The sequence below is a fragment of the Passer montanus genome, unplaced genomic scaffold (assembly GCF_014805655.1).
Source record: "Passer montanus isolate IOZ18808 unplaced genomic scaffold, ASM1480565v1 scaffold37, whole genome shotgun sequence".
Taxonomy (NCBI): Eukaryota; Metazoa; Chordata; class Aves; order Passeriformes; family Passeridae; genus Passer; species Passer montanus.
The window spans coordinates 3700553-3725974 of NW_024368485.1; the positions used below are offsets into that span (position 1 = coordinate 3700553).

Consider the following 25422-nt stretch of genomic DNA (forward strand, 5'->3'; position numbering starts at 1 on the left):
AGTGCAGGAAGTCAACACAGAAGATCTGTGTTGTACTTAGAAATATTGACCAGCTAATGTGTGATAAGAACAATTGCACTGCTGAAAGACTGGGCCAGAACAGTTAATTGAGGGACAATCTATTGTAAAAATTCAAGCAAGATACTTATTGCAGAATAAGAAAGTTTTATATTAAAATATTAGTGAGGCAAGGGGCTTGCTCTGGAATGATTCCATTACACTGAAACAGCAGTTCAGAGCTTTGTGAGAGATTTATGTCAGTAAATAATCTCACTGTAGACTTCTTGAGTTCTCTGCTCATAGCTTTCTGTCCTAAGGATCTGTCTGGTTTTTGCCTCCTGAGCTCTGTGCTTTGTTTGCTGTTTCTGTTCAAGACATTTCTCACTGCATTTATCATTCAATTATCATTCAATGCTGTGCTCCCAGGTTTGTGGGGGTTTTTTTTGGTTTTTGTTTGGTTTGGTTTTGGTTTTTTTTTTGTTTTTTTTTTTTTACCTGGAGGCATCTGTGGAGCAGTTTTGATTCCAAGATTGGTATCTGGAGGAGACAGCATTCTTGTCTGAAGACTTTTCCTAAGATTACCTCATGCAGAGCTGAGGAATCTGTAGATCTTGGTGTTTTCAAACATTTTGCTTGCATGCTTCTCTGGCTTGCCTTTGCTTGATCCACCTGCCTGTAGAAGAAATATTAGCAAAGCAAATATATGTAAAGGAGGGCACAAGGTGATGCTGGCTGCCTCCTGGAATCTTGTCCTGAGGGAGTTCCTGCTGGCCTTGTACAGCATGGACCCAGAAATAGAAGTTGGCTTGAAGTGTAGGCATGATTGCATCTTAGCCCCAAGGGAAGTTTGCTTCTTGGGAGTTGTTACCCACTCAAGCTGCTAAATGTTTCCATCTCCCAAAGCCAGAGCTGTTATGTGGCTTGTTAGTGCACTGAGAGTGAAATGTCAAGGAACTGAACTACTGGGTTATCTGCTGATATTTGATACTTTTCTAAGCCCCCTGAAAAATCTCCCACCTCAATTCTTGTGGTCCTTGCTGCCAAGGTCCTGGATACCAGAGAGAAAATTAGAAAGCAGAATAGTTGCAATGGTATTTTCCTTTCCACTGATTAGCTGTTCTGTTAACTAGTCTTAGTTATGTATTATATAGGTGAATATATAATGCCCAAATCCTGATCTGTACTTGCAGCTTTAAGTTTACATTCAGGCATAGCTACTGCAATTAGAAATTATTTCTCTTTTAAGCAATATTATTAAAGAGGTAATTAAAGGGAGCTTAATTACAGTTCTGAATGGAGGAGAGGATTTATCAGTATTTATAAAGTAACATGTCTGTATTAATTTCTTCAAAATAAACATCTTGTGTGGTGGAAAAGTGTTTTATGAAACTTCAGCATAACTGGGTTTTGAGCTCTTTGGAAGACTTAGACATGGGAGAAACAGCAGGGCTTTGGTGAGATTTCTCAAGTCTTTTTAAGCTGAAATGTCACAATTTGCTGTCACCATGGAAAAGAGACTGGGACAGCTCTTAAGTCAGTGGTTGAGAAGTGAAAAGAAGTGTTTTAAAACAATTCTAAGTATTGATGTTCCTGTTAGTCTGTCAGAGCACATCGGGCAGGTTCTCCTGAGTGGAAAGTCATAGAGCCCTTGGTGCTGGCTGAAAATACTGTAGAACATAGCAACAACTGTTTGTAACCTGAAGTAATATTTGCTATATACTAATGCTGCCATGATAGTCCAGGAATGGCTTCTGAAGAGGCTGGAGTCAACAACATGAGAGCCAATGTTTTGTTAGTTCCTCCCCCTGCTCTTTTAATGAGGAGCCTCATGTATCATGTCAAACATCCTGGTTATTGTTGTTAATAATGATGCTTTAAGCACTAGGAGTCAGAAATTGCTGTGCAGCATGCAACATTGATTATTGATGATCCATCGGGATTGTCTGATCAGCTTTGAATAAATGCTCCTGCACTTGCAGGGATGTCAATATCACAGTGTATCAGATCATACTGATATGTGCTTTATTTGCCAATATTTGCTCTTGGTTGCAGGTCACTGGATTTCCTGCATTATGCTTTCAGCGTTTTCCCAGTGAGTATAACAAAGTTGGAATGATTTTGTGTGGTGGGACAGCAGTGCAGCTGGCAGCCAGGGGATGTGGGTCTACTGCTCCAGTGAGTCTGCCCCACAGAGTGTTCTGGGCCTGGTTACTCTGGGCTGAGCTACTCCCCTTCTTGTCTGCTTCTGGACTTCATGGAATGAATCCTGGAATGGTTTCGGTTGGAAAGGAACTTTAAAGATCATCCAGTTCCACCCCTGCTGTAGGCAGGACACCTTCCACTAGACCAGATTCCTCCAAGCCTTGTCCATCCTGGCTTTGGACACTTCCAGTGATGGAGCAGCCACAGCTTCTCTGGGCATCCTGTGCCAGGGCCTCCTCACACTCACAGGGAAGAATTTTTCTGTACCATGTAATCTAAACCTGCTCTCTATCAGTGTAAAGGCATTTTCCTGCCACTATGTGCTCTTGTAAATAGTCTCCCTAGTTTATGTTCCATAGGGACTTCTCTAAGATGTAGATTTAGAAAAAGAAATGCTTCAAACTCCTTTAAAACCATGTACAGACCCAGACTGTACCTACATTAAAAACAAAATCAGCACAATTTATTAAAGGAGATAGAGTTAAAGCCTATAAAACAGTGGTATTAAGGAGATTCATAATATTTACCTACAGACTGCACTGTGGATTCACAGTGCAGTAGCTATTACCCACTCATGCCCTGTGTGATCACTCTATCTGAGGTAACAAAGTCCACTTTCTGAGACTTTCTTAATGCACACCAGTGTTGTAAAGTCATGTTACAAAAAACTGCATGGCAATGTGCCTTAGGGACAGGCCTGGGTACCAGAGACACTGTCTTGGCCATAAGAACCAGCAGACTCAAAAACACTGCTTGCCACCAGAGAGAGTTCCTAGAGATCTGACCCCAAAAGCATTTCAAATGTATGTAATTTATCCATCCAACAATGTCAGTCTTTGAAATAAAATGTCACAATGGAATTACCAGATGTAGTAAGGAAGGTTTGTCCCATAGTTTGCTTAAAGTTGAAGCCGTTTCTGAGCTGTCAGCTCTTGGTGGTGTGCAGTGTAAACCCTGCTTTCAGGGCTGTCTGTCCCCTCAGAGGACTTTGGGTAAAGCTTAGAGAACATTTTTATTGCCTGCCAATGTCTTTCAGGACAGAGACTTGTGTGTCATCCTGGTGCCACATCATGTCCCAGAGTTCCCCCTGATCCAGAGCTTTGTTCGGGCTGTCCCTTCCTGCACTTCCAGGCTGGGTCGGGAGCTGTACGTGTTCCACCGGGCAGGATTGCTCACGTGAGTCACGCCTTGGGACAGCCCTGCTGTGCTCTGGGCTGCTGTGGGACACATCTGCCAGCATTTGTAGGGAGTGTCCTCTCAGCAGAACCCAAGTGCAGTGAGAGGATTCATTTGGGATTGGTGTATACAGTACTAAGGTAGGGAAGATGGACGTCAGTATGGATCGGTGGCTCCAAGTTCCCTGGTTGTGGGATAAGGCCAGCAGAGAAGCATGGTGCTGTGTTTGGCCTTGGGGATGTGGGTCAGGTTGTGTGACACTTGATAGCCTGGTGTAGGTTTAATTCTTGGAAGTATGCTGTAGCTTTCTTAAGAGAACTGTAGTCATGTGTTTCTGGGACATGCATATCACAGCAGGAACACTGCTGAGTACCTGTTCTATGTAATTGCTCTTTTACTTTTGGTGTTGAATCATTTATTTCATCCAGTTTCTGTGATGCTCTGAAAACTTCTGTAGCTGAGATATCAGTGAACTGCAACACCAAACCTTTCTTGCTGTGATTTCTGCTACATGGAATGAATTTTCCAAAGCTTTGCTTGTATATCAAACCTATTCTGGCCCAAACACCAAGCTTAAATTGTAGTGTAGTTAGCGATTTTCTTTTTTTGGTTTTGGTCCTAATGTACCTAAATACTGTGTGGTTTTAGCAAAGTACTTCTAGGTTAATTGTATACCTAATCACCTCTGGTGGTACACAAATACTTCATGCAGGAGCTGGCCAGCTACTCTTGGACTGAGGCAGAAGCTTTTTGCCCTGGGATGAAGCTTTTCCTTCTGGGTCCTGAGTAAAAATCCAGCTGGCTGGAGAGAGAAGTGCTGGAGTAATTCCTGGTAATCTCAGGCCCAGCTGCTCAGTAATCCACCAGTAGGGTTGGGAGTCATATGTCCTCTTGCAATTTTGGGCAAAATTCAAGTTGTTATCAAGGCTCTTTAAAAAAAAAGTTACCATCCTGATTACATTGTGCATATTCCAAATGACACCAGTCTTTCATGAAAACAAAATAGGGTCATCAGTAGCATTTTCCAAGTCCCCCTGCAGCTTTGCAGGAAAGTAAGGGAAAATAGCTGCTCATTGAGGTTCAGGATCTGAAAAGCTTTGGGAGAAACCAGAGTAAGCTTTTGGAAAGTTTCTGCAGAACAAAACCCACAGGATGCAACAGCAGATACCCTCTTGGAAATAACCAAAATCTGTGAAAGTGAAAGATCAACACATTGTACTTGCACCTACGGCTTTCAAAAGCATGTGAGTGAAAAGGAAGCCACAGAAAATGGACTAAAAGAAAAGCGGGGTAAGAAGAGGGGAATATGAAGACGTGAAAGGGCAAAGTCACAAGAGGCACAGGCACAAAATGAACTCTTGATTAGTACAGGTAGTAAAAAGGAATAAGAAAAAGTGTTAAGTACACAAAAAGCAAGAGTGCAGCAAATGGAACAGTGAGTCTGCTACTTAACAGTGAAGGAGAAAAAAAATAACAGATGACAAGGCATAGGCTGAGGTTCTTAATGGGTACTTTCCCTCAATTTTCACTAAAAAGCATAATAATAATAGTGTCCTTGTCTCTGAGCAGTCAAAGGACTTGAGCATCTAGAATGAGTTAATTCATTGCTGGGAGAGAAACGAGTACAGACCTTGGATAGTCTTCCTTCCTGTTCCATAACCCCATTGGAGCTGGTGGATCTGCTTATTTAAAAAAAAAAAAAAAAAAAAAGGCAGTTTCAACTTTTCACATGTTCTGTTTTTGTCATACTGAGATGCAGTTCCCTGTAGGCACAGCTGCTTTCCCTGGGGCATGGGTGGGGCAAAGCTGGTGGGATGGGCTGGGCAGCAGTGGGAGGAGGGCACACTGGGGCTGCAGAGTGAGCTGCAGCTCTCAGCACTGCTGGGTCTTGCAATCGACAGTGGAAACCTGTGAGAAGCTGCAGAAGCTCAGCTGATGCTCACTTGGAAAGTCAGGATTAGTTTGTAATTTAGTAACCAAATGTGTGCTTTTGAGCACTCAAAAATGGTCAGTGAATTCAGCTGTGAAATTTCTCATAACGTACCAGAATCTTGGTTTTTTAAGGTACTAGTGCTATTCATTAAGCTTGTATTCCACAGGATGCCTCTCAGTGTGACTGAGGATGAAGAATAGCACATCCACTTTTAAACTGAAAGCTAGAAGAACAGGAATAAAAAGATTATACTACATGAATCACAACTTTTTGTCTGTGGGTGAAAGAACTTATTTCTTGGAACTGAAACTGTAGTTCAACCTCTCAAAGAGCACTCCACAAGTGTGGGTTGCATGAGCTGTGTGTATCTAGGAAGGGGTTGCTGCCTTTTACAGACACTGGGAGAGCTCCTCAGCTGCTGTAGACTGTCAGTGTGAAGTAAATTTTCTTTTTAACCACTCGATGGGAAGATGTTTGCTAACAGTCTGTGAATGAGCTAAGTGCCAGGTTACTGCTGTCTGTAAGTAAGATGTTCCATGTGTGGCACAGGCATTCTGGTACCAGGTCACTACTGTGTCATTACCAACTGGCACTCCACACTCTGCAAAAGTGCCGCAGTCATTTAAGTTTATCCTCATGTGCTACTGCTTGAGGCACCAAGGCATAACACAAAAATTAGTAATTTTTTTCTTTGAGAAGTTTATGTTCTTGCTTTACTTTGTACCATGACAGCTGGCTCAGTTTTATTTTTCTCTGTCTTTTTCTGATTTTTTCTTGCCTTTCCCTGTTTTAATCTAGCTCTTTTCCCCACGTGCCACAATGTTCAGCTACAGATTCCACATTCATTTTATGGTTATTTGCCTCCCTTTATTGCTGACTTTTACTCACTTGAAGACAAGTGATACCTGGGGTTATAAATTGGGCTGAGTGTTTAATAGCAGATAAAGTAGGATTCTGGAGTTGTCTCAAGTAGATGCTCTGATCTTTTCTATTACCATGCAATAAGTTCATATCTGCCTTTGGAACAAGTGTCATTTAGCAATCTGCTACAATTTCTGAATGGTGTTGTTGGTACTTGTGAAGAGTGTGTTGTCTTAAGCTTGGCAGTTGTCCTTATTTTGTTACAGAGTCAACTTTAATTTTTTTTTTTGTCCTTTTGTAGGTCATTTAATGTAAGAAAAGCAGCATCCAGTGACCTACAGGGTGTCAAAATGCTTGTTGAAAGTCTTAGCTTAAATGAAAGGATATGGAATGACTCAAAGATATTCACTGAGGCTCGCATGGATCCAGTGAGTATTTGTTACTGATAGGTGTTCAATTCTGTCCCAAGATCAGGACAGCCCAGGGTTGAAGCAGTGGCTGAGCTTGTAGCATCCTGCAGCAGCTGTACCCAAACTGAAGTGTCATTGAGGAAGGGTCTGTGTGGTCCAGAGTCCAGCCACACACCTGGCTCAAACACGGCCCTCTTGGGGAGCAGACTGGTTAAACTGGGATGGTGCCTGGGAGCTGTACTGGGAGGAGAGTGTTTTAACTGGGATTCTGTGGTGAAATACAGTTACCATTAGACATTCTACTGAAACTGGAAATGTGCATCTGTTGCCTTTACCTTGCAGGATGGGATGCCAGTACAGGCTTTTGTAGCAGAAGTTTTGGATCAAATCGTTGGTGTTTCTATCATTAGGGATGAAATGGTAAATTCAGTTTGTGTTCCATGAGCTCTGTGGTGCTTGGTGCTCACAGTAAGACTGAGTTTTGTGCTTGGCAAAAGTGTCTGTAAAAATGCTGCTTGTAGAAGCTGTCTAGCCTATGCCCACTGTATTATTTCTCTGATCATAGATAATGATTGACACACAGATGAAAAAAAAATTATCCTGTTACTTTCAAGAAGCTGCTGTGTCCTGAAAGTTTTCCTCCTGCACTTTTTAGTGCTTTAGCACAAAGCCACTCTGCCTCTAAATAGGTGTTTAATCACCTCTTTCCCTTCTACTTTCCAAGTCAACAAGCAGCTTTGCCACAAATCCTGCAAAGAGCAGTAATTCTTCTAGATTTGCTTTCATAACTTTTTTGTCCAAAAGTAGAGTCTAAGTGATTGTGAGTCATGTACTTGAAAACAAAATCCCTCTTCCCTGATGGAGTAAAAAAAGACATTGCACATTATTATTGAATAATAAACATTCTCCAAGTCTTACTTTTGTGGCGTTCTGCTAGGACTCAAAAGGTGGATTTTAGGTTGTTCAGCAGTTCTAATGCTTAGTTTTCACAATAGAACAGTCACTCTTGTTTCTGAGAGTAATTCTCTTGATTATATTAAGAGCTAAGAGGATAGATTGAGTGAATAAATGTGCAGAAATATCAGCTTATCACTTCAACAAGGGAGACTTGTCAGAGGGCATTTCTTACACAGCTCTGCTCTGTGGAATTCCCTTTTTCAGCTGGAGTTTGGTGAGAGGGACAGCCTGGCCTTCTGTGCCTTGAATGCAGAAGAACTGGTGGGGATTTTTACCCCCATCTTGGATGTCTGTTACCTTGTATCAGCCATTGTGGGGTAAGGGTTGGGTGTGCATTCCTTGTAAAGAAGGGGAGAGGTTTTGATACAATGAAAAGATTTTCAAGAAAAATCTGTTTAGTCAGTGCCCTTCAGTTGAAGACAGGTCTCAAAGACACTTGATTTCAGTTTTCAAATGTAGTTCCCCTCGTTGATAGAAGGTGACTCATTGGTTGGTATTGGCTAAAATCCTGTCAAGGTAGCTGCTGATCACTGCTGACTCACACATTCCCAATTTTGCAGGATATTGAGTATATTCGATCACATTACAGTATTGAGGACTTCATTCATTTTAATCACTACCAGCAAGAGGAACATGGACATCTTTGCCACTTTGTCTTGAATCCTGTATTTCATCACTATGCAAAATACTTTCTAAAGGAGATTCTTCGCTTGGGTCACAAATCTTCTCTTTACTACCCTATTTATCCAGAATATGTGGAGTGCAAGGTAAGGAGAGTGTGATTAGTATTTCTTGTATTAAATATTGACATATTTTATCACTTTATTTTTTCTTTGCTTCCATAAATGACTGCAAACAAGGATTTTCTTGTCAATCTGCAGCAAACTGTACCTTCTGTTCTTCCTTCCTGACATTCTGGACCCATGGACACAGCTCTTGCATAGCAGGGCTGATCCATGGTGTGCATTGGTGTCTGTAGGAAGTGTGGTGGGAAGCAGAGAGTGGAAATGGCCTTGGCTCACTGCCCAGCAACAAGGGTAATGTAGCAAGGGGATCATCCTGAACACATCCAGGTGGTTTATAAAAACCCTTTTGTGTTTCACCAAAAGTTAGTGGGACCCAAGCACCTCACTGGCATTTGAAGTGGGAACTTGTGTTCCTGAAAGTGTCATGGGAGAACTGTTAAGAACTGAACTTCCAGTGGAGAAAATCCATTTCCAAGAAGAATGTAATTCAGAAGCACTCACATATGTGTTTTGTCATCAGTCTCATGTCAGAAAAGGGAACACAAGGTAAAATTTTCATGCTGTCTGAAGCTGCTGTCTGTCCTAGGCAATCACCTGGGCTCCTGGCACCTCTGATGGAAACACACGGTGCATCCCAAGGGCAGTTCATCCCTCGGTCATACCTGGCTTTCTTGAGACAGATGGAATTTTCCCCTGGAGACTGAATACCAGCTCGGGCTTCTGCCTGGCTGGCTGGACTGGGCACTTGGTGTTTAGATGGTGACTGAGATGGGTTCTGTCCTTGGTGACTTGGGTGTTTTTGAAACCACCACTGGCTTTCAAGTGGGAACTCTTTGACAGGTTAGACTTGGGTACATTTGCAGGAGGATGTGTTTTCCCATGCACTTTTGTGGAGTTCTAAGTGTTCCCGTGAGGAACCAATGTTCCTGTGTAGCATTAGGCTTTCAGATTCTGAAGAGGCACTCACAAAAATGCAGTTTAATGGCACTGGATGGAAGAGAAGCTAAATCTTACCAGTGATTCCAGTTTTGACTGTTTCCAGGATACCAGGCTACAGAGTTACTCTAAATTACTTAAGCTTATCTAATATTATTATCTAATAAGTGCTAAGTGTGATACTTTACTTATTTCTCAACATAGTAACCTCAAGTTTTTAGTATTTGTGGATGGAATGGCACTTGAGTGTAATTTAGTTTGCATTAATGTTAATTCTGTATTTCCTGTAATTCTCTTATTTTCTTCCCTTCCATGTTGTCAGTTATGCCAGAGGCAGTCATGGTGCAATAGGCAGATACAGCTATTTCTAATGATCGAGGCTGTTCAGATGAGCGTTAGGGTTTTGTTCATTTCAAATTTCTGACAGTTTATTAACATTTATCACTTGAATGAACCAGACATTTCAGTTGGTATAGAATTTCTATATAAATTCATCTCCGTTCCCTGCCAGGCGAGCAAAGGTTAGCAGTGAGCAGATAACACAGCTTAATGAGGTCAAATCAAGCTGATTCATGATCACTATGGAGAAAAATATCCTCCTGGGGAAAATACTTGCGCTGAAAAATCCCATAAACCAAACCACTTGTTTATCTGTCATTCCCACAGAGATAGTAATGTAATTACTCTCATAATTATCTTCATTAGTGTCAGGAATTATCTGCAATTCATTTCTCAGCTCTGAGTATGTTTGTTTATTTGCGGATTTTTGTCTCAGATTTAGCCAACAGACCTAAGAATTGTGTGTTTGTGAAGCCATGCAGCAGACATCTGTGATGCACTGCTCTGACATTCTCTCTGCTGAAATATGGATCGCTGTCTTTCAGTTCCAGCATCCCTGTGCTCATTCCCTGACATCTGCCCTTCATTACATGGCTCCCGTGCGGCCGAGACGACAGATTGTCTATCCTCTGCAAGAGCTTGGCGAAAACGCTCCGTCGGAGCAAGTCTCCAAGGATCAGGTGGGTAACAGCAGTGGCAGCAGGCGGGAGGCACGGTGCCAGCTCGTGCGGGGCCTGGCAGATGGGCTGGCATTAACCTCCCAGTGCTCACGGGCTGCTCCTTAATTACAGCAGCCGCGCTGGCTGCCCGATCCCGATGCCGCGCTGCTGCCACGCCCGGCACGCGCTGCTGGAGCAGAGCCCTTCCCGCTCCGCTGCCCACCATGGCAGCGCTTTGTCATGGCCTCCCAGTGTCTTCTAAATGCTTTGCCTGCTGCTGAGCCCTTGCTCCTGCTAGCTTTATTTAGGTGTCATGCTCTGCAAGCGGAAAAAAGACAATGCCATGCTGTCGACTCTTTCTGTAGAGATTGCTTCGGTACCTTTTTATTTTTCAGTGCCAAAGTCGAGTTTCTTCCATGCATGAGATACCCTTAAAACACCAAGTGACTTAACAGCAAAGGAAAAGATTGTTTTCACTAGCAAATGGGTTTACTTGCAAAGAACTGGTGTGGCCTGGAGTTCTAAATGAAAAGTCTCTTTAAATTTCATTTTTAAAATAAATTACACCCCATTCTCTTATGTTTAAGTAACTAAAATTTGACATGAAGGTGATTCCTCAAAAGAGTAACTAGTGAAGCTGAAATACTAGGAAAAACACAATTAGTGATAGATTCTCTCAGTAGGTAGTCGTAATTTTGTGGAGAAACATAATTAGGGAGCTTCATGTGTGTCTACTAACTTCCAGTTGGCTGAGATGGGCTTCCATATAATATTTTTAGAGCTGTCCTTTTCTCAGTTAGTCAGTAGGTTTTGGCACCTAAAACTCTTAATTAGGCAGCAGCTGGCAAAGCGAAATCCAGAACATGGCTAAGGCTGTTGGTTTGTGTTTGGCTTTGTTCAACAGCCTTCCCTTCACATGTACATCCCTGCCTTTTTCTTATCTGTAGAATGAACTCTGATGCTTTTCTTTAAACTGTTTCTTATTTTCAATCTTTTAAAGTGATTTCTCTCTTCCTAAAAGAGCTCATCTTAGCATTTTTGTTGAAGCTGGAAAATCACAGACATCCTGTGTTTGAAAAATTTGCAAATCTTTTGTCTCCTCGTGTTCTTCCTGAGGTTTTTTGAGCTTCTCTGTAGGTAGTGGCATAATGGTTTGAAATCTCAGATTAAGATTGCTATTCAAAAGAATGTGTGAAATTTTTGCTAGTTGTACTGGAAAAACCCCAATTCAAGGCCAGGCAAGTATCCATGCATCTGCCTCTGCATGAATTATAGATTTTTGACAGACTGTGCTCTATCAGAATGGACATCTGGGGCTAAGTGCTGGGTCGTAACTTGAGGATAAAGCTAGTCTGGTGCTGCTGCTGCCTTCTCTGAAATACCAAGAACTTGAAACCATGTAAAGCTAAATTGACTCTTCTGCTGAGTGAATGAAGTGACCTTTGGCCACCCTACGTTGGGAAGCTGTGTAACATAAGGAGCAGGCTGCCATGGGAGACTGGGTGGTACTCATGAGTAAGGAGGTGGTGTTGCTTTTAGACCTTGGATTGCAGCCAGGCACAAGGCACTTGCCCTCTCTCTGCCCAGATGCCTCATAAAGGAAGATTGATCCCCATCAATGATCTTGCCCTACCTTGTCCAATACTGTAGTGAAGTTACAAATAAACTGAGGTGTGTCTTATAAATTAATATAACCGAGTTTCACTAGGCACAATATTGTCTTTCTGCCTTTTTGTAGTGATTAAAAGGCTTCTCAGACCTCCTGTAAACAGTAAGGTGCAATCTGTAAGGCAGAGAACAACCTGTCTCACCAAGGAGATAAATGTGCTAGCTCTGCAGAACAGAAAGGCTCAGAAGTGTCACCTTATGAAATACAGTGAGACAAGGTGAAACACATTTTGGTTGTAGAAGATGCTAACAGGCTGGGAAGTGAGGGAAAAAGGACATGGGAGAACAATGTTGTGAGGAAAGTGTGGAGAAGAGATTAAGATGAAAGGCATGCAAAGAGTCTGGAGTAGGAATTAGTGGGAAGAGGTCTGAGGCCAGCACCTGCAGAGGAGTAAGGAGAAAATGTCTCTTATCTTTGTTTTGGTGGTTTCAAATGAGATCACGGCAGGATCTTGCAAGATGTTTAGACTGGGCAAGCAGGGATTCCAAGCATTTGAGACCACTCCCCATTTCTTTCTCCCATGTCTCTATCCCAGCTCACCAAGCTGGTTTAAACCGAATGGGCTTTGCCCTCTACTATGTGAAAGCAGCCCCTCTAGAGGTGAATCTGTGCCCACTTTGTTCCCATGAGCTGGAGGGCAGGTTGTCAATGTAATTGCTGCTTTAGAGTGCTCTGCAGTAGTGGCAGGATTTGTCACATGAACTACAGGATGAGGATTGTAAATGCAAGCCGATTTCAGAAAGGAAAAATTTTCATTGATTGCCTGCCCTAATTGGTTGCTTGAGTATCTGTTGCTGGTAATGGGGATAATTGTGGTGATATTCTTGCTTTGATACCCACAAGATGCCCCTTGATATCTAGTAATCAACAAATCAACATCTGCCTCTCATCTGTTGCTTTTTCAGCTGCCTTCCTCTTGTTCCAGCCCTTTTCAAGCTCTTGCTCCCCTTCTCTGGCTGCAGAGTGTCTTTTTCCCCAGAAAGAGCCTGGGGCTGAGCAGCTCAGCTGTTTTGTGTGGAGACACAGCTCCTGATGTGTGTGTGGATGTCTGTCAGCAGCTCTGTATCTCAGTGAGTGAGGGTGGGAGCCCTGGGGCTCCATCAGTTGCTGTCTCCCCAGGACATTCCAGCCTGCTTAGGGCACCAAGGAAATTCACTCATAGATACAGATCCAGGGCATGCACAGGTGCTTTCCTGCTTCCTTCTTCCAAGGCCAGAAGAGAAACCATCAATCTAAACCACAGAAGTTCTCCTCTCAGCTAATTCCAGAACACTGCCAGTCCACATGGGTCTTGTCTGTGCTGGAGAGGTGCTTTTCCTGCAGATCTGGATCAGTTGTTACAGACAGATAATCACAATGTGTGGCAACTTGTTCTTGTTGTCCCTCTGTCAACTCTCTCTATTCTTCTGTGGTGTCTGGAAAAACCGTCAAAGGGGAAGTGCCATGTGTTGCTCTCCCATGGATTCCTGGCCTGCTCCCTCCTGTCTCATGCAGGGAGCATGAGCTGTGTCTTGTGGTTTTAAAGGAAGCATAGATCTTTCCTCCCATGGGCTCTCTGGCAGAGCTAGATGTCATCTGGAGAAAGGTGCTCCTAAACTCCAGGAACTTGCCCTGTAACTCCACAGCCAACTGTTACCTGTGTGTCCATTTACCTGCAGTTCTCCACTCGCCTTACTCTCTGGCAGAGCTAGATGTATTTCCCCTGGTTCAGTCTTGTTTCTGGTTTGAGGCAGGCTTTTGGTGTGTGTTATTTTGGCTTATTGCTAAAATAGCTATGACTCCAGAGAAATACAGAGCTTAGGAGCTCTCCCTGCTCCTCCCTCATATGCTATCCTTTTAATGAATGTTTTGCTGTGAGTTTTAAGACCATCACACGTCTTTTAACTTATTTTCTTAAACCACAGCTCTGTGCTTCTTCATCTTTGCCTCAGAAACCCTGTCACTCCCCAAGCAGTGGCTCCATTTCCAGAAGGGCTGTAAGTTCTTCCTTACTTTTTATGCTTTGAGATTGGAAATACATTTTGCTGCTGATTTTGTGTGTCTGTTCCTACCAAACTGTCTCCCATTGCTCTGCTGAAGAGATTTGGATAAATTGGGTAAGACTAGTCTGAGAAGGCACAAAGCAGGAGATGTTAAGCTTGCCTCCCATTAAATCTCCCACTGCAGCCCTCTGGAATGACACAGTTGCTGATTTGCATCTGGTCCTGAGATGTCCAGACTTTAGGATACCTGTTGAGCAGCAAGTGTGGCAGAGGTGCCACATCCTGGCTCAGAATTGCATCGGCCACACATCTGCTATGTTGGGGTTCAGGGAACAGACCTGACAGAGCTCCTGCCTACTCATTAGATCAATCACTTTGTACAGCTGTGCCAAAGCAAAAGGAAATCTCTAATTTTTGTATTCTGGATCGTCAACCAATGCTGAAGTGCCAACTGGCAGGAGATCCAAAGATCCAAACTCTTAATTCCCTCAGTGTTAAAACAGATTAGATTATTATTCTGGTTTGCACATCTGTCAGTCACTGCAGTCATGTTACACGAAAAACAGTCAGTTTCAACAGAATCCTGAATATCTTATAAAGTGCTGCTGGCCTTCATGATGCATGTCATTATTGGTGGAGTAGAAAGCTATAGGTAATGAAATAATTCTTAATTATTTCTTCATAAATAAACAATTTATAAACTTGTTTGCTTTCTCACCATCTGGGAGCATTCTGTTCTCCATCTGCTTCATGTAATTATCAATGTAAGGGAAGAATAGGTGATATAATTAACAAGAATAACTGATCCACAATGAAGAACAAAAATGGCACACATCTGTTGAATTATTTCCTTGTTTTTGCCCTTTTATTATTTTTCATGCTATTGGGTTTATTATGTTTTTATTTCATGGCTGCATTCAAGCTGTCAGGCTCTATTGCACAGTTTAGAATTGTTTTTTCTGCTCCAGCTCATAAAAAGACAGAACAGTTGCTGAAGCCCATGAAGTGTTGTATAAATTTAGTTAGTTCAGTGTGAGGTTCAAATAGAAAATGGAGGCCAAGGCACTGCAAAGTCAACAGTTTCCAGTGCAAGTGTGGTGGTATTTTTGTGTGTTTGTCTGATTCCACGATGATGGTTATGGTAAAGGCTGTGAGTAAATGGCCTGAGAGCAGTTTAAAATAATAATTAAAACAACATGAGAGGAAAATACATGCTTACTTTTAGATTCATCCTATAACTAGTTCCATTGCAGTATATGTTCACAACTACATACTCAAATGACTTGTGAATGTAGGAGCCATCCTGGATGGTTCTCTGAGCTTTTTATGTCCATTATAAAATTGCAGGACTTTAAAAGAGTATATATTTACCATGTTTTGTAAAAAGAAAAGGAGAAATTAGCTATCAGGTAAAACCAGAAAAAAAATCTGAAACATTTTTGAACTTGACAAAGTTTCTCTTGTGGGGAAGCTTGTTTAAAAAAAAAAAACAAAAAAAACCAAAAAGGAGTGTTTGTATAGATTCTCTGTTCTCTGAGCTTTTTATGTCCATCATAAAATTGCAGGACTTTAAAAGAGTATATATTTACCATGTTTTGTAAAAAGAAAAGGAGAAATTAGCTATCAGGTAAAACCAGAAAAAAAATCTGAAACATTTTTGAACTTGACAAACTTTCTCTTGTGGGGAAGCTTGTTTAACAAAACAAAAATGAAACTGATCTATAGGAGTGTTTGTATAGAAAACTCATCCCTAGGTGCTGGTGTCCCCTCCAACACACTCCTGGGGCTCTACTTTCCTTACTCACACTCTGTGGCTTCTGCTTTCTGGTGTTCAGACCTGTTCATTACCAGCTGTCTGAACCTTTCATTAGTGCCCAGACTGAGCACAACTCTTTACCTTGACCTGTGCAGGCAGAGGAACAGAAAGGGCTCAGAACTGATAGTTTGACTGTTAACAACACCTTGCTGTCCAGTCCCAGCCAGTCCACAGTGTACAGCCTGAAAATTTTAGCTCATTTGTAATTCCAAGGTAATAAAAACAAAGACTTAAAATAAAATTTTGAAATGTGGGGGAGAGACTGTTCACAGAGGCTGCCACAGAACAATCCTTTCTGAGCAAACAAAGCTCTTTGCTTCTAATTGCAGCTGAGAGTACAAACTGCATGGTTTGTCACCTTGTGTGTCCACAGAAAAATGTCAAGAAGGTTAAATTTTGAAATGTGGGGGAGAGGCTGTTCACAGAGGCTGCCACAGAACAATCTTTTCTGAGCAAACAGAAAATTTTTCTTTGCTTCTAATTGCAGCTGAGAGTGCAAACTGCATGGTTTGTCACCTTGTGTGTCCACAGAAAAATGTCAAGAAGGTGGAGAGGGAGAGGCACAAGCTCTGTGAAGAACCAGAGCCTCTGCTTTGAAGTGTATGCCCATCCTGGGCACTGGCCATTCCCTGTTCTGGTCTGCAGGCACAACCACAGGAACAGCCAGCTCTGCTTTTGGAGGTGCTTCTGGAACAGCAGTGCCTGGGGTAACTCAGGGAAAGTTACTCCTGTTTTACTGTGCTGGCTTGGTAGAATACCTGTACCAAATAAAGGTTTATTCTGGCAGTTTCAGTTCTATTAATGTGCAGTTGAAGCACTGGAATGTACTGAATATGGCTAAAATATGGAAGGTTTTTCAGGGTTTGGGGTTTATTTTCATCATTAGGTCTCCACTAAGATAAAGAGCAAATGCAGCAGAGAGCTTAGGGAGGAGAATGGGCAAGAGAATTCCCTGAATTTTAAATATCAAGGTGCATGTATCGAAGTTAAAACAGCAGAGTTCCTGCATGTTACAATTTGTGTGAGGACACTGGGATTACAAACAAAGGCTTGGTGTGGATAGTTTTCACTTAACCAGGGGAGTAGTATTAATTTTTAAAGCAGTAACTGTTGCTTAAGATGTTCATGTGCTTGAGTAATGAATTTTTAATGCTTTTGTAGTATGTGCATGGATGAAAATCCATTATTTATTGTTCTTCCCCATGACTGGTGAAGGTGATGGTTTTATGGCACCAGTAGGCACACAAACAGGCGTTCTGAAGTGAGGCTGATAACAAATTTCCTCACTGCAAATGTCAGTGGGGTTTGTGCAATGCTGCCATTACATTTTGTTTGGAAGGCTGAGTGTCACACCGTTGTGGGAGGCACCAGATGGCATCATTAACAGGAATGTTTACCACTTATGTGCATGTGTGAAATTAAAAGTAAGATGACCTATCTTTGTTTTGAAAGCGTGGTGTCAGTGCTGTACAGGTGTTAATGACATTTGCAGTAAACTGAAATAGGCACTTCTGCTTGCAAACAGGTCAGACTTGGCTTAAAGCTTTTTCAAAGCCATTTGTTAGATTGATAATTCCACCTTATAAGGAGGAAACAGCTATTTTTGCTGCAGAAAGGTAATGTTTACCATTAAAAAGTGGAGAAGTGTGTCTGCTTTCATTAAAACATGATTTGCTGACCCTACAAATCAACCTCCTCTCATACCTCAACTATTGTTTTTTTACCTCGTGTTCATTATTTTCAGTATGAAATGTTATGATCTTTATTCTGGTTTTTTCCAAGCTTTTAGTTTTATACCTCTCTTATGTTTTTCAATGAGTTCAGTGTATTTGAACTGCTGCCTCTGTTACCCTGAGTCTGTACATGAGGTGCCTGTGCCTTCTCTTGCTCTGGCTCTGCTCTCCCTGGTGTGTGTGTGTGGGCAGCTGCCTCTGCAGGCTGGCTCAGTGTGCCCAGAGACCAGTGCAGGCTGCCCCTTGTCTGCTGCTCCTGTGCTCAGGCCAGGGATCCCTGTAGGGCTTCTTTCCCCAGGGACTGCCAGGCTTGCCTCTCTCTGAGGGATGTGGAGCTAATGGGGTCAGTCCTTGGCCAAAGCCCAAGTTTGTATTTGCCACTCTCTTTCCTCCTGCCTTGAAGAATAAGCCCTAGACAGATGACCTGGGAAGCAATGACTGCTGTCAGAGGACTAGAGCCAGCCATGTGCTTTACCCCCTTGCCAGCTTGAATGCTTTGATTGAATTCCTGTGCCTTCCTGCTCTTCCCTTTCTTCCCAGAAAAAGGGGGGAGAGCTGAGCTCTCTGGAAGTGGCACCATTCTGAGTTTATTTCTTTGGCCTTTGAAGCAGAGCAGCGAGCAATGGTCGGGTCCTTACAAGAGTGTGAACTGCCCAGCCCTCTCTAGGCTGGGGATCCAAATGTCAGTGCTCAAAGTGAAAAAGAGCATCTTTTTACCATGGTAACAGTGATTCTGTGAGGAAATTAAATAGATGTGTCCGTGCTCTGCTCTCTTCTGCTGCTGGTTGGAGTCAAGCAGGAAATCCCTGGTTTCCTATGGAGCCATAGGGACTGGCATACGATTGGTTAGGAACATAGAGGTGGATTTTTCCAGAAGCTGAAGATCAGCATTTGCCCACATGGGCATGATAATGGTGTAATAATACTGACTTCATTCATAAAGGCTTTGGGGGTCTGTGGATGAAAATATTCTATAAAGGTGAGCTGTTATCTGTCCGAGCCACAGTTCTTACAAAGGGTTCTTTGGCAAAGACAAAACAATTAAGGCTGCACTCTTCATCACTGTTTCTTTTTCTGTTTTCTTTTACTTCTGTTTCTGGTGTTTGTATAAATCCGTGAATGCTTGGAAACAGTTTTTGAAAACATGTTTGCAGAGATTTCTAATGAGGCTTTTTGGAATGTAGCTGGTATTTAGAAAACAATTCCTAATGCAGGCTGGAAAAGCATGCATTTTCCAATCAGTTTTGTTCATATTGCCTTGGTAAACATTGATGTTTCTTTTTTTAACTTGTGGTTCAAATGGAGCTTGAAATTAAAATAGCTCTGTTTGCTCACCTTCTTGTTTGCCTGTCACTGTCGCTGAGCTCAGCACTACTCTGCTAACAGGTTTGTTAATTGCTTTCACTGCTTCTGATGGTTTTTGCAGTAACAGTTCAGATCAGGTGGATCCTCTAGAGCAGTAACTATCACTAGGATTTCTCAGTAACAAATGTTGAAGTAAAACAAAAAGCATTGCAGGCAGATATAGAATCCCACAAGCCAGGGCTGGGAGGGCCCCTCCAAGGAGTAGTGAGGGATCAGTGAAGATGCCAAGAACACAACAAACGAGGCTGCCCCGTGTTTGCCATGCAGTGCCCCGAGCAGCCCTTCTGAATGTGGACCACTGCTAGGTACTTGAACTGCAGCCAACACTTCAGTGCATTTAGCTGGGCAAAGCCCAAGTCCTCAGGGTCTAATAAAGTCAAGTCTAAGTTTAATGGTCAGAGTTGATAGCCTTAAAGGTCTTTTTCAAACGAAAGGATTCTGTGATGATGCAAATTCTGCAGCATTATGGAGCCTTTGCGTGAGGAGTCCCAGAGAGGACAGCAACAGCTCTGACACACCAGTGAGCCTTGCTGGGATAGACTTTCCAGTGCCCAGTTCAGAACACAGTGCTGTTTTCTTCCTGTCAGGGCTGAAATACTTCGTCCAAATTTTTGGTTTTATATTTTTGGGTGTTCAATTTCCATAGTTTTGCTTGTTAGAATGAAGCTAATGTAAACCCTGACTTATTGTAGGATTATTATAAATATATGTAGAAAACCTACAGCTGTCCCAGGGTCCAATGTTTAAAAACAGAACTAAAAGGAGCCTCAGGATATTCTGGATGTGGGTTTGTACCATCAACATCTAATGTAAAGTCATGGCAAATGTACCATGAATCCATTCCCAAGGCATGTACAAAGCAAACAGTAAAGTTGGACATGAAGCTGTATGTGGTTGGAAAGTGCAAAGGAAATAATGTGTTTGCTGAAGCCTAATCAATATTTGATGACTCTTTTTCCATTGGTTTCTTGGGGTAGAAGGATGTGTGAATTCTGGATGCCATAGATTAATCCTGCTCTGGCCTGTGTTGTGAAATTGTAAGTGAAAGCCATGGTTCCACACAGGGTGTGCATTGTCAGTGTCTGGGGGCTGCATCAGCCTTTTAACAAGGTCCAGTTGGAAGGCTCGCAGTGATGGCACTGGCTGTCTGTGTGCAGGAATACCCCCATGGGCTGATGCCACCACTGCCTGTGGCCACACCTGCCAGCTTCTCTGTCCCTCTGTGCCCAGATGGGAACAGCATAGGAGGGTAGGGGTGCCAGTACCCCAAATAATAATCTCATAACCAAGGAAAATCCTCCTTTCTCTATATGCCTTTTCTACCAATGGCAATTAATGCTTTTTACCTTGCATTAGTTAATGATTGCTGGTTTATTTAATAGATTGGATACAAAACAAACATGTTAGTGTGCTATTGACCTGTCAATTATGATGTCTGATTACCCCTCTGGGGAGCACAGGTAGCAATTTGTCCTGACATTTTGTTAAAATAGGCGGTATTATGGAACCAGTCCACCTAATTCCTCACTCCCTGGGGCCGTTCAGTGTACTTAGCTGTAGAAAGGTGATTTCTGGAGCATGACAGCTGTTGGTGCTGGGGCCGTTGTGTGGGGAACAAAACAGGTTATATTCTGCTCCTAGGCTGCCTTTGTGTCACTGATACAGGAGCTGTTTCATAAATTAGACAGCTCTTCCCAGGGAAATTGTATTCCTGCTTTCATTGCTGCAGTGCATTAAAATAAACCACCAGCACAGCAGTAAAATGAGATGTGTGAGCTTGGCATTGCCTTGAGGCCTGTTGGGTTTATGCTGCTTGCTGCCGGCATTCCTGCCCGTTTTCATTGATGAGGTATATTACAAGTAGTTTCTTTTCATGGTTTTTACCATTTTGTTAATTTATTAAGAGCTGCATTTCAACACAAATATCACTTAATAGTTTTTCTTCCAGAAGGAGGAAAACTCTTGCTTTTCTAGAAAGTAGCAAGTCTGTGTGTGCAGTAAAACCCAGGCTGTCAGAATTGTGTCTGCCAATCCCAGGAATGTGAATACTGAGGTGAGGGCACAGAGTTCTCCACGGCTGATTGTGGGACTGGGAGAGCTCCACATGTGTCAGCATTGACAGAGCAACAACTCCTGTAGCTGGGGCATAACCATTTAATGTGTTATAAGAACCACAGTCTGAATTTGATTTTAAGTAGTGGGAGATCTCTGTAATACTTGGCACTGAATCTTTTTGTTTCCTAACATCTCTCCTAAAGATGTACACTTCCAGGGAAATACAAAGGGCTTTTTCAGCTTCTGAAACATGGAAATGTTACAGATGTAGTCTGTATTATTTAATTTATGACTAAATCCCTTTTTGCTGGCAGATCCTTGTGTAAGGAGTGTTCAACCATTTCAAGAGCACTGGCTTTAAATGGGATGATGGAGGTTCTCTGTAGGGACTTGCCTGTGTCCTGTGTAAACCTGGTTTGAAGTAGCAGGGTAGTTCTGTTCCTGGGTTGGCATACTTTTTGGTTCTGCCACCCTGGGTTGGCATACTTTTTGAGATATCTTCTGGAATTTTCCCAGGGCAGTCCAGTCCCTGAGATGAATCTGGCTCACCACTGGATGTCATCGTTGCACTGTGGTGAACTGCAGCTCAAAGAACATTTATCTGGCAGTAAAAAATAATGTTGCCTGACCAAAGGTGACATTTAATTTTGCCACATTCTGAATGACTTGCTGTGCAGTCATGCCATAGGGCAGGGAATTGATCCATAATGCTTCCTTAAGGGAGCAGGACAGCACTCTAGTGATTTACACAGTGTAGTGGGGCTGTGCTGAAACCTCAGCTGTGGAGCCTCACCAGTGCAAAGACATGGCATTAAAGATCTCTTTGGGATCTCAATGTGCTATGTACTTATTGAGAAGGCCCATATAATTACCACAGCTTTTAAAGAAAGTACTCTTTATCTAGTGAGTTACTCTGTCAGCTGATATATAGAGAATATATTTCTACTGTACTTCCATAGGAGGAATTTAGAGGACTTAATTTTACTGGTGCTGTCTCCTATTTGTAGTAGAGGAAAACCTGTTAGAAGCCTTAGATTGCTTCCTTCATAAGTGCCACAGCAGGAATTTATCAGAGAAATGTCTGACAAATAAGAAAAGTGGCTCCATTTTGTATTGGTCTTCCCAGTGCATTTATGAACCCGCAGTTACCCATTCTGTGAAATGGGAATATAGGGAACCCAGAGCAGTAAGAATAATGCAAAGTGTGTTGTATTGTGAGATGGAAAGTATTTCCTTGTCTTTCATCAGAAATTTGGAAGCTAAATATAGTTAAGGTGAAAAAAAAACCCCAACCTGTCAAATGCAATAATATTTCTTGTCTCTTAGCTATGTAATTCTTTTGAGAATCTCTGTTAGGTAGAGAGACCTAGAGATGCATGGAAAAAGCCCACATGGAGTTTATTTCCCTAGCCAGAATGTGCATGAAGTGGTGTGGAAGCTGAAATAAGTAACTACCAACATGGCAATAAGATTTGTGACTGGAGTACTGGTCCCAGTGGCATTGAGCTACTCTTTTACTTGTGTGGCAACCTGGCTTTCCAGGTAGCTGCTCTGTACTTAAGAGCGGGATAATTTTGGAAAGGGACTTTTCAATTAAGCACACAACCACTCAAAACATAAGTTCCTAATTAATTTACAAGTAAGACCATTTCCATAAATAAACCAGCAGGAGTAAAAACTGCTCTAGGAGGTATAAACATGACCTTAGCAGTATGTAAATATGAGTTCTTGAGGTGTTTGATAAATGGCAGTGAGCAGAGGCAGTGTTTTGTTCTCTCCTGCGAGGATTACAGAGCATCGTGCTCAGGAGAAGCCAGACCATTCAGCTCTTGTAATTTTCTGTGACCTATTAAACATGCACATATTCCTCATATTTTAGTACCACTTATCTGGTGCTGTGCACAGGAAAATGGTATTAGTCATGTCAGTGAGCCATAAGAAGTTCTGTGTGAATGCAAGGTAATGCATCACTGAGAGTTTAATGATTCCTAGCAGGCTTTGACTGTTTTTTAAATGCATTTCTATGTCTTACATATTTTTTAACAGCTGAAATATTCTTTGAACCACACAAATCGAAAGCTGGTGCTGGAATCAAAAGTGTATATCAACACTAGAATTGTGGTGGTTGGTGCATCTGATGTTGGAATCTCTTTTCTGGAAACGCTGGTTTTTTGGTAAGTTTTAAATTTTATTTCCTTTGCTGAAAAGGATGTATTCCCTTTTGTATGAAGGGGGTTGTTTCTTGCATTTAAAGCATTCCTTGAGTCTGTCTCAATGTACTGGGTGTTAAATGTCTGAGCATGTGTGGATGGAGAGATGGGTGCTGGCATTCTGGATGCCTTGGGACTCACAGGATTCCAAGCAACTCCCAGTTGCATGTGGACCCTTAAGTGGAAGGCATGCTGAAAATGTGTGTTGAAAACACCTAAAGTTCCTTAGGCCATTTTCTTAAACCTCAGTCTTGTGAGGGGAGGTGGAGTCAATGGTCCCTGGCATGTACTCCCAAGCAGTACTGGCTTTTGAAGCCAGTTGTTCCTGGTGGGATCCCAAACCTGTCTGAATCCCCCTTTCCCTAAGTCTAAGCAGGGAAACCCATGGATGAGTTCTGCTGTTTAACAGCCTTCCCAACACGAGGACAGGGTGCTCTCTCTGATGTCTCACTGTTGTACTCTCCAGGGGCTTACCAGGCTGGGCAGTCAGACTGTGACAATGCAGTTCCTTTGATGCAGAGCTTATTCACACATACTAGAAAGACTTGCAGAAATTAATATAAAATTCAAAATCTGAACATGATTCTTATAAGAGGCAACAAGAACTGCGGGAGTTGTCTGGTTCTTTTATGAGGGGTAGAGAATGGGAAATTCTGCCTTTTTTTTTTTTTAGTTAAGCCAGGAGTTTGTTTTTCTACAGCAACCATTGATAACATCACAAATTATGTTTTCAATACATGAAGAGAGGAATAAGTTTAAGTGCTTTATTTATATTGTATTGCTGCAGCAGTGTAGAAGAAAATTTCTGCTTCTTGCCCTTCTCTCAGTTCTTGACTTCCTGTAAAGAACTATTTACCATCTCAAGGTAAATAGTTTCCCCTCATCCTCTTGCTCTCAGCACCTTTTAGGCTTTCAGTGCCACCCCAAATTCAGTTAAACCTGTCCTTTAGAGCTTCTAACCCATTTCTTGTTGCTCACCCTGTGCTGTTTGTTGCTGTCATTTCATTATAAAGCACTGTGGGGAAGCCAAAGTGTGTTTGTGCTCCACGTGTGGCAGCTGAGTCTGTCCACAGTGAACAGACCTTTGCAGGTGTTGCCCTTGGAGCTCCCTCTGAGCCTTTGCAGCCAGGGATTGAATTTGAACCAAACTCTGGCAGAGTTGCTGCAGGACACATCCTCCTTGAGCTTGTCTTGGCACCCAGCCTCAGACATGGGGTGCTGCTCGGAGAACCACAGAGCCAGCACTTAGCGCAGTGTCACAAAATTTATATTAATAGAGGGATAAATTTGCGAAAGATTAGGTTTTAATTTTCACATCAGCAGCAAATAGCCTCCTGATCAGTGTGAAGGCCTTTTAAAACAATTTAGTTTAATTTACTCATAATTTTCTAATATTCCCTGCAAAGGTTACATGCACTAAAAATAGCTGGACTGAATCAATTTGTGAGTCCTAATCCTTAAAAAGAGGAAGTAGTTTTCTCATCATTATTCTTCATACTTAATTATTTTACATTACCAGTCACCATGGAAACACATAAATGTAATTCACTTACTGATGTGGCAATTATTGGAACTCGATCTTGCAAGTGTTTTCAACTTCTTTGAGACTGAAGAGATCCATTTTTCATTAAGCAGAGAAATGACCCTGGTGCCCCATGGCAGGACACCTCCCACTCCCACTGGCAGCACATCCTAGGATGCAGTGCCAAGGAGCAGCCCTGGCACCACTGCTCACCCACCCGAACTCCAAAGGAGCTTCAGACTTTTCCATGCTGCTCAGACAGCATGTGCAGGTATATGTTTTCAGCTGTAGAGCTGCTTTTCTTGAGGATGCACAGGGATTTTTTTGTTTTTTGCCAGAGGGCCAGGAGCCCAGTGGAGGCAGCAGTGTTGCAGTAGCAGGGGCAGACCCATTGCCTGGCCAGCTGTTGGTGTGACAGCAGCTCTGGGGGTGCAGGTGTGACAGTGGGTGGGTTCTTGGTTGGTTTTGTTTTTTTCATCATTCCTTTGCTAGTTTCAAAGGGATGGGCAGGGCAGCAGGGTTAGACCAGAAGGACATATGGTTACAAACCCTGGTGTTTCCACCTAGTCCCAATGCCTGGTTCCTGGAGCAGAATGCAAACCCAGGCAGCAGGGATGGAAGTTTGGCTTAAGGATCATGGAGCTTGCTCGCAGCAGTGTCTTTTCACTGGTTCCAGTGCAGGGAACCCATTGGCTTTTATCCACCTTTTTGCATATAGCTGTTGAAGTTATTATTGTCTTCGATTATAGGGAAAACCATTTTTAATCCATGGTCTTGGAAACCTCCTTAATCCAAACCCTGATGTAAACAATGAATACTTCTCTGAGGACATTGGAATGTACATAACATGC

General features: G+C 42.4%; 1 protein-coding gene across 1 annotated transcript in view; it reads left to right on the forward strand.

Moving 5' to 3' along the window:
- CFAP61 (cilia and flagella associated protein 61) overlaps nt 1–25422 on the forward strand; it is a 91062-nt gene that overhangs the window by 18635 nt on the left and 47005 nt on the right. Inside the window, exons 11-17 of the mRNA XM_039717026.1 lie at nt 2053–2092; nt 3239–3378; nt 6474–6600; nt 6925–7002; nt 8100–8306; nt 10106–10240; nt 22886–23013. Coding sequence (XP_039572960.1) covers nt 2053–2092; nt 3239–3378; nt 6474–6600; nt 6925–7002; nt 8100–8306; nt 10106–10240; nt 22886–23013 — 855 coding nt within the window. The remainder of the gene's footprint in view (nt 1–2052; nt 2093–3238; nt 3379–6473; nt 6601–6924; nt 7003–8099; nt 8307–10105; nt 10241–22885; nt 23014–25422) is intronic.